The sequence below is a fragment of the Aulonocara sp. 'chitande type north' Nkhata Bay genome, linkage group LG10 (genome assembly GCF_057382095.1).
Source record: "Aulonocara sp. 'chitande type north' Nkhata Bay isolate Kocher_YH1m ecotype deep benthic linkage group LG10, A_spYH_male_GT1.1, whole genome shotgun sequence".
Lineage (NCBI taxonomy): Eukaryota > Metazoa > Chordata > Actinopteri > Cichliformes > Cichlidae > Aulonocara > Aulonocara sp. 'chitande type north' Nkhata Bay.
Genome location: NC_141353.1, coordinates 992,482 through 1,009,292, shown reverse-complemented (window position 1 = coordinate 1,009,292; position 16,811 = coordinate 992,482). Strand labels below are relative to the sequence as shown.

Below are 16,811 nucleotides of genomic sequence, written 5' to 3'. Positions count from 1 at the left end.
TTTTCTTTCTCTCAGCCTCTCTCTCGCACTTTTTTTCCGTTTCACTCTGCACGCGAGCCTTGTGCTTTACGCTGGGCAGAGGGGGGAGGGGCGGTAGTTACACTCAGTAGCACAGGAACAGAGCCAGAGAGAGAGAAAGAGAGGCAGGGACAACAACATTAGAAAGGTATAGTAATCATCCACAACTATTTTCGGTTGCAGATGATAAAGGATTGAGAAAGTTTATTCATGCAGGTCCATATGACAGAGAATATGCATGTTCTTTTAGTTTTCATATTATAATTTATATTTAATTGTGTTGTGGTTTGCAGTGTTTTGTGTTCTTTTCACTTTAAATTTGTGAAAGGAAAAAGCTGAAAATTTAAATAGTTAAAAGTTGAAATGTGAATAGTTGATTTTTGTATTATATGATTTATTTATTACATTTTATGTGGAGTGAATAAATAAAAGTATATTTACGGTGGCCCCTAGAGACAAAGCACATACAAACTTCAAATCACGTACGAACTCTGAAGCATGTACAAACTCCAAAACACGTAAAAACACGTACAAACTCCAAAACACGTAAAAACTCCAAAACACGTAAAAACACGTACAAACTCCGAAGCACGTAAAAACTCAGAAGCACATAAAAACTCAAAACACGTACAAAAGACAACAGAAGTGCTCCAGGATGCTGGGCGCAGTGTTGAGCCTTTGTTATCTTGTGGCTACACAAGCCAGCAAGTACCAACGACCGGATTTGGTGTGTGGTAATAACAGGTAAATGAACTTTTTTAAAAATTATTTGAATATATATATATATGAGTGCCTGTGTATAAATACACAAACAATACACACATGCTTTCAATTGTGTAATTTAAGTGATCTAGTAGCTCTGCTTTGGAAGTTCAGTTAATGCTAGAAATGTGTTTTGGAGTTTGTACGTGTTTTGTCTCTAGGGGCCACCGCATATATTTATATATAAACATATATAAATAAAACCACTTGTTTTTACGTTAGTAATTCCTTTTGTGCATAATTTTATATTATTGTTAATAATAAATTAATTAAAGCAACAAAACAACCTGAAGAGCCCGTTGGGAGCCGAAAGAGCCGGCTCTTTTTAGTGAGCCGAGCCGGCTCTTTTTAGTGAGCCGAACCGAAAGAGCCGGAAATCCCATCACTAGTATTTTAGCCCCGTGTTTCTCTCAGTCATGCTGTGTGGTAGTGATGGGAATTCCGGGTCTTTTTTAGAGAACCGGCTCTTTCGGCTCGACTCACTAAAAAGAGTCGGCTCTTTCGGCTCCCAATCGACTCTTCAGGTTGTTTTGTTGCTTTAATTAATTTATTATTAACAACAATATAAAATTATGCACAAAAGGAATTACTAATGTAAAAAAAACGTGGTTTTATTTATTATATATATTAGGGGTGCAACGATACACAAAATCCACGGTTCGGTTCGATACTTTGGTGTCACGGTTCGATATTTTTTTCGATACAAAAAAAAATGTTCATGCCTTTTTAATTTGTCATTTATTAAATTTTCACGGCACATTCCGCACCACATCTCTGTGCATTCATCATTTGTTTGAAGCCAGCTCACCTCCTGCAACTACTTTTCCGAGAATACATGCTTCTTTTGTGGTTCGGACTCCTTCTGACATTTGTTTGGAGGTGGAGGAACACCAAAGTAATTGCTTAAAGGAGCTTCTTCGACATCTTTAAGAGTTCTAAACAAATGTCTGTCCTCCTCCTGAAAATCTTATGTACGCAAACACGCGTTGCAACTTCTTATCTTGTGTGCGTTTTTTATTTTGACAGTGAATGCGCACCTGCGGACCACTTATGTGCAGCCCTGGTTATTTAGCTCGTCATATCGCAGCCACAGAAATTCTTTTGTCCATGAAACCATAAAGCTGCACTTTCTTTTTGCCTTATAGTCTGATTTGTCATAACTTCTCCGTTTTGTGGTGAGCTTTTCTTTGGCTGTCACTTCTTCACCCTGACCTGTCTTATTTGGCTCAGCAGAACTAAAATATATATCCTGCTGCTTTTACACACTCACTCACATAAGCTCAGCGATTCTCTGCGCGATCAACCTCTCACATGTTTAAGCTGCCGGAGATTTCACTTGTCATGTTTGCATAGTAAGCTAACGATTAATAAGACGATGTCAGAGGAATTGGTGCACAAATTATCATCACTCACAGATCAGTGCTGTCGCTCTCTATACACAGTTCACGCGATTGCAAAGTGAAAGCAAAAAACAAGCGCAAATTCAAACGCGATTTCAATATGTCACATATTGACAGTGGCTCACCGATGCCAATGACATAATTACCCAGCTACATTTCTGAAAGAATGCAAAAGCATTGACATATATTTTTCCTTCCTACAATAGCCCGACGGGCAGGGCAGAGATAGATTTTGGTAGCCCGACTGGAAAAATCGCTAGCCCCAGGACGTCGGGCTAGCGATATTGCAAGCCCTGTATCTGATTGAGGAATCACTCATCTTTGGAAAAGAGAGTTTATTACAGAGAAATGGCTCTTTCCAAAATAAAAGCTATACTATACGCTTCTTCTGGGCTATATTCTCAGCAGCATATTAAACATATCAGGTCCCCATAAGGAGAATCCTGTGCTAACGGCTGTCTAAATGACTCGGGTAAAGTTTGTAGCATGGTGCTGGTTGTTTTTGTCTGCTTCCACTTGTCTTTGCACTACGATGATGTCGGAGTAAATGTGCAGTCATATTCATTTTGTTCCCACTAGTGCTGTCAGCGTAAATCTCCTTGAAATGACGTTAACGCCACAACACGGCAAATCTCCGTTAACGAGCTACCGCGGATCGCCCCGTGCGTGGGGCTGGACGACCAACACGTTAACGAGCTAACTGCACTAACACACTAGCTCCCACCAATGTAATTGAGCATTGCGTGGCACATCCAACATACTGTTTTACTTTAGTCCATGACTCGCTTACCTTCAGGGTCATACGTCACATGAAAACCAAAATAGTTCCAAAGGCCAGATCTGAATGAGGGTGGGGGAGGTTCAGTTTGCCATGTTGCAACGAGCTTAGCTTCTGTCTCGCTAGCTTGCGCTGCACTCAGTGGATCTAGGCTGCACTGTCGAGCGCAGATCCACTGAGCTCTCAACACAGACAGCATCGTCAGAAGGAAAGTTGATAAAATAAATTAATTTTTGTATTGTTCATACATATGCGTACCGAACCGAAAGCACTGTATCGAACGGTTCAATATCGATACGAGTATCGTTGCACCCCTAATAAATATATGTTTATATATAAATATATGCGGTGGCCCCTAGAGACAAAGCACTTACAAACTCCAAAACCCATGTCTAGCGTTAACTGAACTTCCAAAACAGTGCTACCTAGATCACTTAAATTACACAATTGAAAGCATATGTGTATTGTTTGTGTATTTATACACAAGCACTCATATAGGGCTGTGCGATATGACCAAAATCTCATATCCCGATCTATCGTTCCGATAACGATATAAATCACAAAAATTTAACATTTTCTGAAAATTCTATGAATCTGGTGCAGCTCGACTTGCGTGAAGTGTTTCCAGCTGAGCGTCGTGTACTGGGAGTTGAATGTTTTAACCGATGCATGAAACTATACATTTTTAGACATGAGTTGTAACGGCCGCCATTTTCTTTGTATTTATTATACAGCGTGCTGTTCTAACGTTTGAGTCTAAGGTTTATTTTTTAGCACCTGACGGCTCTTTTTTACTTCTCATCCGCAAGCACTCTGCATACTCTTTCACATGATTCAGTTTATTTTGAACAGGATCTTGAGCTTTATTGTGAAAGGTCTATGTGGAAAATAAACAAGCAAACAGGTGACGGTGTTACCGTCGTCGTTGCTAACGACAACACATAAAAACAGGCGCTTGTCTGTCTGTAGTGTGGTTATATTAAATATAAGACAAAGAGAGAACTTTAAGAATTTAGAAAAAGCCACTACAGTGACCATCAAAACCATGAAAAAATATTGCCATAAACAGTTTATTTTGTGACACCACGAAACAAACGACAGACATTTTTATATTGTCATCTGATATATATCGTTATATCGAACAGCCCTATATATATATGTCAATATAAATAATTTAAAAAAATGTTCATTTACCTGTTACTACCACAAACCAAATCTGGTCGTTGGTACTTCCTGGATTGTGTAGCCACTAGGTAACAAAAGCTCAACACTGCCCCCTAGCATCCTGGAGCACTTCCATTGTGTTTTGTACGTGCTTTGTCTGTAGGGGCCACTGTAAATATACTTTTATTTATTCACTCCACATAAAATGTAATAAATAAATTATATAATACAAAAACCAACTATTTACATTTCAACTTTTAACTATTTAAATTTTCAGCTTTTTCCTTTTAAACAAATTCAAAGTGAAACAACACAAAACGGCAGAAAGAAAAAGGAAAATAGTGAAGTATTTAAAAAAAGAAGGGCAAAAATGGATTTGTGTGTAACTTTTGAGGACTCACGAGCTTCAATCCACACACAAATACGAAGCACAAGTATTTTACAAATGTAAATGATCTGATTCTTATATAGCGCTTTTCTGCTCTCCCGGAGTACTCAAAGCACTGTATACAACATGCCTCATTCACCCACATACAAGCACTTCTAAACACAAGTGTAAACGAATCTACATTCATACTCATGGGGTTAATATCTTGCCCAAGGACATTTGGCATGCAGACTGGGGAAGCCAAGGATCGAACCACCAACCAGCAGCTGACCTGCTCTACCACCTGAGCTACAGCCACCCCGAAAGTGTACAAGCCTGAATAAATGCTGATAATTTATGCACGATTTATAAGTTCAGCTTCACGAGTCTGTTCATTTTCTCTTTCAAAAAACTTCCTGTGCACACAAATACCTGAAACTACACGTAACATCTCTCACTTGCTCACAAAACCTTAAATGCATGTGCACCTGATACGTACCAATCACATCCCATGCCCACCTGGGGTTTTAAGGCTTTAATGCTGCCCGCTTCACACAGATCACAAATATAAGCTATGTTCAAGTCCCCGTGTAAAAGTGGGACATCTGGCCGTCCACTGTATACCGGCATCTAAAAAAAGTCGTTTGTTTATTTCAAATAAAATGGATCCGTATATGCACAGAAATGTTTTTTTTTTTTAAAGAAAATGATTCATGAAGCTGAACTTTATAAATGTAGTATTTATTCATTTTACAAATAATGTGCTCAATGCTTCTTATTCATGTGTGGATTGAAGAAAGCACCTGTGAGTCTAAAGTTACACAATGATTGTGCACTTTTGTAAATCTTAGTTCACGCCTGTCAAACATATCATAAATATGCATTTGCAACACTTTTGCTGCAAATTTCACTCCATAATTAAAGAGGGGAAGAAAGGGAGCCTCTGAAACTGTTCACAGCTATGAAGCCGTGTAGAGATTTAGTATCTGTAAAATTGACTGGGACTGTCCAGTGAGGATGTGAAACAGAAAAGAGGAAATGCAGGATTTTCTTTATTTCATTTTTCTGAAGTCAAGTGTGTGTGTCTATTTATATCATAGATAAATAACACTAAATAATTAGATATTATGATCATCCGGACCTTTGCTTCAATAATTGTTTTCTGACTCACCACTTTAAATTTGAGTTGATTTGCCCTGTTGTAGGCCTGTTGGAGAAGAGCAGAGCAGGCCACTGGTTTATTTTAGTAGTGTGTGACTACTACTACTGAGATATCCTGATGCTTTCTCCTCAAAAAAGGTTAAGGCCCATTCTCCATTCCAGGTTTTTTTTTTTGACACAATTGGCCGGAAGAGTTTGACATGTTCACGGGGCTTCAGAAACAGCTTGGTTCGTCTGAACAGAGTCACGTGATCAGTGACGTACTGTTCTCTCTATGTGTTGAACTCCCTGAGTGCGAACATAGATAAACAGCCAAATTTGGCCCGCAGACTAATTACATTTGGCCCGCGAAGCCATACAAAATTAACAATAGAGCTGGCCTGCCAGTATTATACAGTGCATGTACTGCCAATACTACAATTCCCAGAATGCTCTGTTGGTGTTTTGGCACGTCAGTCATGACAGGACTTATTAGCACCCTCTCCTCTGTTGACCATAGTCATAGCAACCATGCAAATACTGCCATGCCACCGATCCCAAAATGTCAAAAAGAAAGGCAGAAAACAGGAGCTTTCTGGACAGGTGGGAGAATATGATGAAAATCTGATAAATGATAAAATGATCAAATTTAACTCAGAAGGCTGCAAATACAATTTTTATTTAAGAAATGAATTCCACTGATGTGTTATTTAATTGGAAGTTTGATTTTGCATGTGTGCAATATTAAGTTATATATACGTTTATATAAGTTATATATATTGTTTAGTATTAAGCTTTGATTGTTCCATACTTAGTTTTTCAGCAAAACTTGTTTGAGTCCATAAGAAAAGATTCCTTATTATATTTGGAGGAAGATTTTTTTTCAATAAATATTAATGTTAGCCCGCCACTTTGATCCAGTTTTGAATTTTGGCCCACTGTGTATTTGAGTTTGACACCCCTGCTTTAAAGGATAAATTGATCCAGTTTAAAGTTGTAGACTCCAAAGTGCAGCAGTCACTTTAGAAATAAACACAGAAAGCGCACTCAGTGATAAAAGAGATCACTGGAATTAAAGTGTTTACCACTCACTAAGTTAACAGGTTAACAGATTTCTGCAGCAATTCAGTTCAGTTCAGTTCAGTTCAGTTTTATTTATACAGCGCCAAATCACAACAGCAGTCACCTCAAGGAGCTTTATATTGTACAGTAGATCGTACAATAATGCAGCATTCACATCGTGTCCTTTTTATAACAGTGCTGCATTTGCTTGTACATTTTTTGTTCTTTAAAGATTTTTAATCACCAATTAAACATTTCTGGAAGGGTTGGTGCTGGTAGGGATCATTTCCTGTGGAAGAAAAGTCATATGACCAGTGAAATGTTCTTTGTAGGTTAGTTTGATGGTACTAACCCCACCCCTTTCATGTGAACATGAAAGGGGTGGGGTTAACATATTAACTAACACAGTGAGTTAATAACCACTTTAATTGCCAGTGTTGTGTAAGTGTATCCAGGTCATGGAAAGATACGTGTGCTCCACTCACACCGTGTATAGCAGAGGTGCGGTGCTGCTGACTTCAGTTGAGGATATAATCAGGCACTGACTGACACGCCTTCTATAGATGAAATAGAATCTAGGGATGAAGGGGACGGCTTGCCCGTCACTGGGGGCGAGGTCACTGAGGTAGTTAAACAATTCTTTGGTGGCCGACCCCGGTACTGACGAGGTTCGCCCTCAGTTCCTAAAAACTCTGGATATTGAAGGACTGTCTTGTTTGACATGCCTCTGCAACATTGCATGGAGATCTGGGACGGTGGCTCTGGACTGGCAGACTGGGGTGGTGGTTCCTGTTTTTAAGAAGGGGGACCGGAGGGTGTGCTCCAACTACAGGGGAAATCACACTCCTCTGCCTCCCTGGAAAAAGGGAACACGGAAAGGAGCATTCGCATAGTAGTCCAACCACGGATACAGGAGAAACAATGTGATCAAGTGTATATATTTGTTTGGTTATTTCCTATTTTCATTCATTATTGACACATTTAATAAATTATTTAAAATTATTTATGACATATGACGTATTTAGTTGATTAATTTTGGCACAGTTGGCACTCCACATTTTTACGCTAAAATAAAAGTTTGAACTGAATCTTTATTTATGGTTTAAAAGGGCACTGTGTATCAATGTAGAAAAAAATATCCTATAGTTTGATATTTAGTGGTATTGCTCATTGTTGAGTATATTGTTCTGTTTGTTTTCTTGTTATGTGCAAACTATTGTCAGAGTGTAATTTTGGTTGCCTACTTGTCTTATCACAGATAGGGGGCAGGTGTCAATAAGAATTTATTCTTCTGGCTCCTTTTCATGCATGGAACCAGTGCTACTTTAATTGAAAGGAAGGTTGTGAATAGGAAATGAATTACTAGTGTACCATGTGTGAAACTAAATAAATAAATAAATAAATAAATGATGCACATTTTATTTCAATGGCAACTGAAGTGTTGGATTTCATATAATAGCTTCACTTGAATGGAAAAATTACTGGAGACCGAATCTGTGAAAGCCCGATGGTGGCGGTCCATTTGCACTACTTTATTTCTTTTAGAGCTGTTCTGTTGATCGCTTTGTAAAGACTAAATTCAAAAAACACTGAACACATAAAATGTTAGTGGTATTTCATCGTTGTGCTTTTATTTTTTCCCCCTGAAAATTAGGCTACACTTATTGTGGAAAATGTAACCGGAAGTAACTTCTACTTTCATTTAGTCCATCTGGCGACGACATGTGAGTTGACTTGAACAGGAAGAGGAAAAAACGGCTACAGACCTACCGCATCGAGTAAAAGGCAGGGTGCGTATCACACCGTTAGTAAGTGCCAGGCTTTTATTTGTCGCTGCACATTCAGTTCGTGTTTTTAAGCTGTGTGAATAATTTATCTGTAGTCGGTTGGATAGCTAGCTAGCTTATGAGATCAATTTAACGGCTGCCGTCTTCTCATCACTTCTTCTCTGTCTGGTTGTTTCCTGTGTTGTCAGGTGGAACAGAACCTTTGAAGAATCTAAGCCAGTCTGCTGAGACGTTTTTAACAGCAAGAAGAGTTTGTTGGAGCCGATACAGAATGTCCGGACAGAGCATTACTGACAGGATCACGGCCGCTCAGCACAGCGTCACCGGCTCGGCGATTTCGAAAACTGTCTGCAAGGCAACCACTCATGAAATAATGGGGCCAAAGAAGAAGCACTTGAACTGTAAGTTTCGTTTCCCTGTTTAGAAAAGTTGCACATTTCCTTCCCATTTTTTCGGTTAATACTGGATTTGAGCGCTGTGTCTGTGGGGCCTGCACATACTGTAACGCTATAATCACAGGGCCAGACGGTGCTTTTACGAGTTTCAGGAAACTTTCGAGAAAAGTAAACCCACCGTGTTTGATGTAAGCAGGGATCTGTACTGTACGCTTCATACAACTGTATTTACCAGCAGGATGTTATTGCCCACACTTTAACTCCACCTGCAAAGAACTCGCCGAGTAGCTTTAGAAAGTTTAACCCGCCTGTTCCACGTGAGGCTAAAAGGCTCAAATCTGTGTTATTCTTTTGAAATACATGATGGGACTTTGGGTCAACAACCAACATCCAGAAAGGCTCTAAAGTCACAGAGCTCGTTCTGTTATACAGAACACACACAGGCTGGACTTTGATAACCACAGTCATAATCATTTACAGCTCTGTACAACATGCTGTGTAGCTGACTCTGCTCTTATTCCTGGAAGCAGCTTCGTAGTTACCGACTTTACAGCTTTACCAAGAGTTGGTAAATGCAGATTACTTTCAGCACAGCTTACCTTGTGCATTGTGGAGGAATACTTGCTGTATTCCTCCACAATAAGCCTACTGAAAGCTGCTTTCTGGGTTCTGTTGGTGGTGTTTGATGTTTTAAGTTACTGAAAGGAACTTTTTTATTTTTTAAACAATTATCTTTACTATATATCATGGCAGAATGATCTGCATCAAAAAGTACATTTTAAACTAGGGCTGCCACAAACGATTATTTTGATAGTCAACTAGTCACCGATGATTTTTGCGATTAGTCTGCAAGGCTACATGTATGTTTCCCGTCCAATGGACCATGCATCCATTGGATGGGAAACGTACAGCTTCTTGCACCAGCATGTGTCTGCTCTCATATAACTATCATTAGCTTACAGCTTGAAGTGTTTAAGGTATGTGCTAACTAAAATTAAGACAAGATGATTGTTTATTACACTTAATAAAATTTGCAGATTGTCTCGGTGGAGTTTAATAAACTCAGCCGGCTGCTCCTTGCTGTCTAAAATATAACAGGACCAATGTTCCCTCTAAGCTGCGCACTGCTGGCTTGGTCTCTGCGCACAGGAAATCTGCGTTGCGCACAAAAAAAAAAAATCTAACCTGAATTGAAATGAAAACAAAAACTTTAACAATTCTGTTCTGCATGTTAGTCAGTGACTGGCTGCTCCCGTATGGGATCAGAACGATGCCACCTTATCCCACAGTCCAGCCAATCACGCGATTCACATTCGTATATACGCAGCTAATCAACGTGGCTGACAGGCTATGACAGCGTCCTTATGTGCGACACCGGTGTTTTAGCAAAGCGGCTGATGTGGAGTGAAGCCACGTTAATGACAACGTGTACAACCATTGGAGATGTGAGCAGGACAGACGGAACAACTGACGGACAAAGTGTGGACTTTATACCAGTTTTTAAATCGTGTTGATCGGCCACGTAAAACCAGAGTTATGATAAAATATCTGCAATGTTTGTTTTTCTTCCTGAATACTGTCGTTGTTTCTGTTTACTGCAGGAAGAAACGGTGAAAACAGCGTTTTATAAGGAAAACGCTGGAAAGCCTGTGAGCAAAACAGCCCCCCTCCCCCAGCCTTTCCTATTGGTGGAAAAATGACATGGCAACATGGCATTTAGTTGTTTAGGGAGGGGGAAGTTTTAGGAGTGACGGCGTGTTTTGAGAGATTTGAGACGTTTAGCACAAATCTTGTGTAGTTAGTGTGTAGTTAGTGTGTAGTTAGTGTGTAGTTAGTGTGTAGTTAGTGTGTAGTGTAGTCAATAGTTGTGTTGTGTGTGTCAGAACAATGGTTTACAGGTGTTACAGCAGTGACACATCTGCTGCTGTCAGGCCTGCAGGTATCAGGCTGTTGTTCTCCTTCATCTCAGTGGACAGAAATTATTTTTTGGAGCGGCACAAATAATTTGTGTGGCATCAGATTTGATGCAGAACAGCTGATTGTTCTGTAAATAGTTTGAAATGTTTGTTTAAAAAACGCCTTGGCTGCATTTTTAGGTACCGTATTTCCCGGACTACAAAGCGCACCTGAATATTAGCCGCACAAGCTAAAATCAGGGGAAAATCCTGTTTTGTACATACATTAGCCGCACCTGACTAAAAGCCGCAGGGTTCAAAGCTCGTGCAAAAAGTAGCGGCTTATAGCCCGACAATTACGGTAAACAGCTGCAAAAAACTTTGTTTGCAAAACTCAGTTACTTTTTTGAAGAAGTAACTATATAATTAATTGCCCAACATTGGTCATTATTTACTGTATTTTGCAGACAGAGTTACAGACTCTCTCCCACAGACTCATAATACAGTCAGAGCTTTATAAATATATAAAAAAGAAGAAGTTTTTTTTTCAAAATTGGAGTTCAGGTTATTTTTCCTTCCAATAGTGTTAACATGCTGCACAGGTCATGAACAAGATTTATTTAAATTTTCATTGTAAGTGGACTAAAGCAGTCAATTAAAAGTAGTCTAACATAAATGCTGTAATTTGATTACTTTAATAAACATGTAACTTGCATGGATTGGATGCTGGCGTGACCACAGTGCACACGTCTGTTGTTGCTCACAGTGGTCCAGGGACGCTCAGGGAGTTTGTGTGTTCGCTCAGACACGTGAAACATTAGAGGGGACGTTGAACTGGACACTGGAGTAAACTCTCGACCGTCTCACACTTCTGTTTAATCAGTTTTCTGTTTGACGTTTATTCAGCTGTGTGAAAACCAAGGAGGAACCCACCCGATGGATTAATAGTTTTATTTTATCTAATCTAATAATTTTAATCTCAGCCAAACTGATTCACTCAGGCACAAATAAAACACTGAAAAAGACAAACAATAACATTTTTAAGTTATCTAAGTGACTTATATATCATGTTTAGCCCGAGTAGCCAAAGATCGCGGGGGTTTAAAACGATGTGCCGAGAGTTTGCTGTTCTCACCCTTGAACCCCCGGCTAGCTGTCGAGCAGCACTTTTGCAAATATGTGGTGTCTTGATAAACTGAGCAGATATTTGAAGTTTACACAGCCACATTCTCGCCTGAAAATATCTTAAAAGTTTATTTTGTGACTCAGAAAGATTAATAAGAGTAACATTAAAACTTAGTAGCGCCGCCATTGCTGGAAACTGGAATTTGCAGCGCCGCGCTATGAATTCTGGGATATGGTGGGCCACGAAGGACACACCCGACCCATCCTTCAAATCTGGGGAAATTAAGGATGCATTTGTCGGAGTCTTCGAATTTGGACAGGCTTCGTCGTGCCGCTGTGACGTAATCGGCCTACAAATGCGACCAAAAATATTTATCACGATATACATTTGAAAATTTGTGATAACGACATAACTGACGATATAATTGACACGAGACAAAATACTTTACAACTCCTCAACTTTATTAGTGCAAAAAAACCATCAATGTATTTCCACTTAAACAAGCAGCTGTTTTATCTGCATTAAAGTTATAGAAAAATGTAACAGTGCAAATGCAAACTCCTCCCTGACAGTTTAACCAAAAGGCATTTCCAGTGGAAACTGGCCGACATATCCTCAGCATAACCATGTATAATATCCACAACACTTAAAAAGAGGTTATACACACAATACGGAAACATTATGTTGAAGCACAGTGCGTATCACTCTGCGAGGCTCCGCCTACGATAGCCGTAATGCTCCCACAATCCATCAAGCGGTGCGGCTTCGTAGCTCAGCAAAGTCGTACTGAAACATGTGACAGATTTTCGAGCGCCGTGCACATAAAATCGTTTCGAGGTCAGTAAACACAACCAGAGTTCATACATAAGGCACACGGGATTATAAGGGGCTCTGTCGACTTTCAGAAAAATCAAAGGATTGATTTTAAGTGCGCCGTATTTTCCAAACAACACGGTAATAACGACGGCCCGCTAGCATGCGCTACCAAAAATAGTGCTTTGTTGTGTATCTGACGGACCAAAGCTAAACCAGTTCCACACCAGTGAAGCTGCAGCATTTTTACAAACCAGTTCAGGTTCATCTGTTTCATTCAACGATCCACTTTCGCCCTTCTCATTCTCCGTCACCGCCATGCTTTTTCCTTCCATGTGCGTATGAAAACAAAGGCACTGCGCATGTGCGTTTTACCCATATTCTATCACCATATTTCTTTTTCCTATCGTTGCCCAACGTTACACCGGTATTACCGTGGACGGTATGATATGGCCCAGCCCTAAGATGTGGTTTAATTTAGTTAAATCTGCAAGCGTAGGAGAGATCTCGTCTGATCTCGGAAGCTAAGCAGGTACTGATCAGAAGGTTGGTGGTTCGATTCCCCCAGTCTGCATGCCATATATCCTTGGGCAAGATACTAACCCCAAGTTGCTTTCCGATGCATCCATCGGAGAGAAACTCCATCCTCATCGGAGTATCAAAATGTCATAAAAAGTCATCTTTCAGAAAAACTACTGCAACTTCCATTTAAGAGTCAGTGTGTGTGAATGTTAGGTAGAAAGCACCAAGGAAAATGTGGTTGTGCGAATGGGAGTGAGTGGGTGAAAGCACAAGTTGTGTAAAGCGCTTTAAGTGCTCAAGATTGAGTAGAAAAGCGCTATAAGAACCAGTCCATCTACCATGTGCCATACCTAAATATTTAATATTTCCAGATTGCAGTGGGGCAGAAGAAGGGTTATGGAAGGAGCAGTTAATCAGAAGAACTGCAGATTTTAACCAGTTTATTGAATAATCTGAAACTCTTGCTAAAGAGTTTATTAGTGTGATTACCTCAGAGAGATTGGTTTGTGAGTGCTGGAGAAAAAGCAACACATCATCCGCATAAAGAGGGATGATCACTGCAGCCTGTCTAACTGCTGCTGCAGGTGGTTGGATAAAAACTGCAAACAGTGACGGGGAGAGTGGGCGTCCCTGTCTGCTGGGCGTCCCTGGCTGCTGGGCGTCCCTGGCTGCTGGGCGTCCCTGGCTGCTGGGCGTCCCTGCCTGCTGGGCGTCCCTGCCTGCTGGGCGTCCCTGCCTGCTGGGCGTCCCTGCCTGGTGCCCCTCAGGAGACAGAAGCTGGAGGATGTTTGGTCATTTGTTTTGACACAAGCTGTTGGGGAATTATATCATATTTTTAACCAGTTAATGAAAGAGGTTCGAAACCAAAGTTTCCAGTTAACTCTGTCAAACGCTTTTTCTGCATCTAGAAACAATACTGTGGTTTCAGTGTTTTTTCAGCAAGAACAGTCTATCAAATTAAGTCATCTACATGTATTTGTTGATGAGTGCTGCCTTTAGTGAAGCCAGTTTGGTCAGGATGAGTTATGAGGGGGGTTCTCTTCTCTGATCTCAGAGCTTTGCAGATTATTTTAAGGTCTACATTAATGAGGGATATTGGACGATAGCTGGTAGTAAACACAGGGTCTCTGCCTGGTTTTAGCAGGAGATTCATGTTTGGTGGACGTCTGTCATTTTCCTTGATTTCTGCAGCACTCTGTGGAATAATGGTGCCAGAATTGTCCAGAATTCTGCTGGAAAGCCGTCTGGACCTGGAGCCTTACTGTTGGGCAAACTTATCAGGGCTTCCTGCAGCTCACCTGCTGTCAGCAGTGAGTCCAGTGCCATTGCCTGACTGTCTGGTAGTTTTGGAAAAGTTATGTTGTCAAGAAACTGATCAACTTTATTTTTTGATGAAGTTATCTGTTGTGAATATAAAGTTTTGTAAAAGTCCCTGAAAGTGATGTTTCTTCTTTCAGGATCTTAGACAGTGTTGCCTGATAAATCTTTAATCGCATCACAGTTGTTTCTTTATTCTTAACTGGTTTGCTAGAATCCGGATTTATTACCATGTTGAACATTTTGAAAGTGAAGTCTTTGTACTAGAAATTGTTTTTTTTTCTTTTTTAAATATAAACTTTTCTTTTAATTCAAGTTTTGCATTACAAACTTTTTCAGTATTTAGCAACTGCATTTCGTTGCCTTGTACTTGTAACATGTGCAATGACAATAAAGTTGAATTGTGTTCAGTATTTCCTGTTCCTGGTGGGACATGTCGGCTTCTCTAAAGATTTGATGATTTCTTCTAATTCCTCAATATGTTTGTTTTCTTTTTAACGTGATGAGAATGAAATGATTTTAGCTCTCATCACAGCTGTCCTGCTTCCCAGAGAACAGACTGATGTTTCAGGCAGGTCATTATTGCCTCAGTATGACTTCAGCTCATCTTTTCCCACTTTGCATTTTTCACTCCTGCAGACTTGATTCAGTGCACCAACGAGATGAATGTGAACATCCCTCAGCTGGCTGATACCCTGTTTGAGCGGACTGCCAGCACCAGCTGGGTGGTTGTCTTCAAGTCTCTCACCACTACACACCATCTGATGGTCTATGGCAATGAGGTCAGCAAGCGAACATGAAACACTACAAAGGCTCATTTACACCACGGAGCCCTGAACCGCCATAGCTTCAACACCGTCTGTGAACACTGGTTTAAGAAATGGGTGTTTAAAGTATTTACGACATGTTTAGCGCCATCTTGTGCCAAAACAGAATATGAGGTCAACAGGTTGGTTAGTGGCAGCTAATAGGCTAACATTAGGTATGTTAAATAATTAGTAAGGTAACCAGTAACTAAGTGGAAAACAAGGCTCCTCGCTGCAACAATGAGCTTTATGTGAAGAAACTGAGAACGTACCGTCTGCTTCCACTGTCTTTAGCACTAACTGGTTCTGGTTGTTTGGCTAGCTGCACTGAAACAGGAAGTGTAATGTTTGTATTAATAAAGGAGGACCGCCAAGCTGCAGTGAGACACTCTGACCTTTCCTCTGAGTTGTGATGCACTGAGTGGCATAAACAGCTGATGTCCACAAGATGCGATCTATGCAATAAAAACGGGTTCCTACATGCGCATCACGCGCAAACATAAATATGTTTCTGGACGTTTCAGTGGGAGAAACGTTTCATCATCATCATCCAGGTGACTTCCTCAGTCTCAGCTGACTGCAGGTTTCAACCTTATAGCAGGACATTTGCACAATAACTGAAACCAGCACCAGTGCAGTCAGCTGAGACTGAAGAAGTCACCTGGATGATGATGAAACGTTTAAGTAAGTAAGTAAAATTTATTTATATAGCACATTTCACAGATAAAAATCACAAAGTGCTTTACAATAAGATCAGACACACAAGTTAAAACGTCCACGTGGACAGAATCGACCTTTGGGGATTTACTTACCTGGATGATCGAGCATCAAGACCTCTATTAGACCGCTTTTTAGTTTTAGTGTCCTTTTTTTGGTTCCGTTACTAGTTAGCTACCATAAACTAATCTAAGTATATGAGCCCCAACCAATCAGCCCAGTGCTGTTATGTTCTGTACTGGTACAAGATGGCGCTAAACATGTTCTTAAACACAGGTGTCCAACTGCAGGCCTCGAGGGCCGGTGTCCTGCAGGTTTTAGATGTGTCCTTGGTCCAACACAGCTGACTCAAATGACCTCCTCAACATGTGCTGAAGTCCTCCAGAGGCCTGCTAACAAACTAATCGTGTGAGTCAGGCGTGTTGACCCACGGTTATATCTAAAACCTGCAGGACGCCGGCCCTCGAGGCCTGCAGTTGGACGCCCCTGGTATAAAAGCTTTAAACAGTTCATAGTTAATCCAGCTTCACAGACAGTTAAATCTGTGACAGGCTTTGAGCATCTGTGGGCGTGCAGCGCTGCTGCAGACATTCATGGTTCATTCATGTGGTGTTTTTTTGCAGAGATTTATACAATATCTGGCTTCAAGAAACACACTTTTTAACCTCAGCAACTTTTTGGACAGAAGTGGCCTACAAGGTATCTCACAAACATCCACGACAGCCACGTTTCCCTGCGATAC

The 16,811-nt window shown here is 40.4% G+C and overlaps 1 protein-coding gene across 8 annotated transcripts in view; it reads left to right on the top strand.

The window, feature by feature from the left end:
- The first annotated feature begins 16 nt into the window (after positions 1-16).
- Positions 17-16,811, top strand: part of LOC147319958 (phosphatidylinositol-binding clathrin assembly protein-like) — a 43,686-nt gene continuing 26,891 nt past the window's right edge. For 3 of the 8 annotated variants that reach the window (XM_086307680.1, XM_086307677.1, XM_086307672.1), the window contains exons 1-5: positions 18-166; positions 8,398-8,481; positions 8,667-8,879; positions 15,186-15,328; positions 16,693-16,768. In XM_086307680.1, coding sequence (XP_086163806.1) covers positions 8,750-8,879; positions 15,186-15,328; positions 16,693-16,768 — 349 coding nt within the window. In that variant the 5' untranslated portion in view covers positions 18-166; positions 8,398-8,481; positions 8,667-8,749. Of the gene's footprint in view, positions 167-6,214; positions 6,233-8,397; positions 8,500-8,666; positions 8,880-15,185; positions 15,329-16,692; positions 16,769-16,811 lie in introns of those variants that run through there. The other 5 variants (XM_086307678.1, XM_086307675.1, XM_086307679.1 and 2 more) reach the window with 4 other exon arrangements.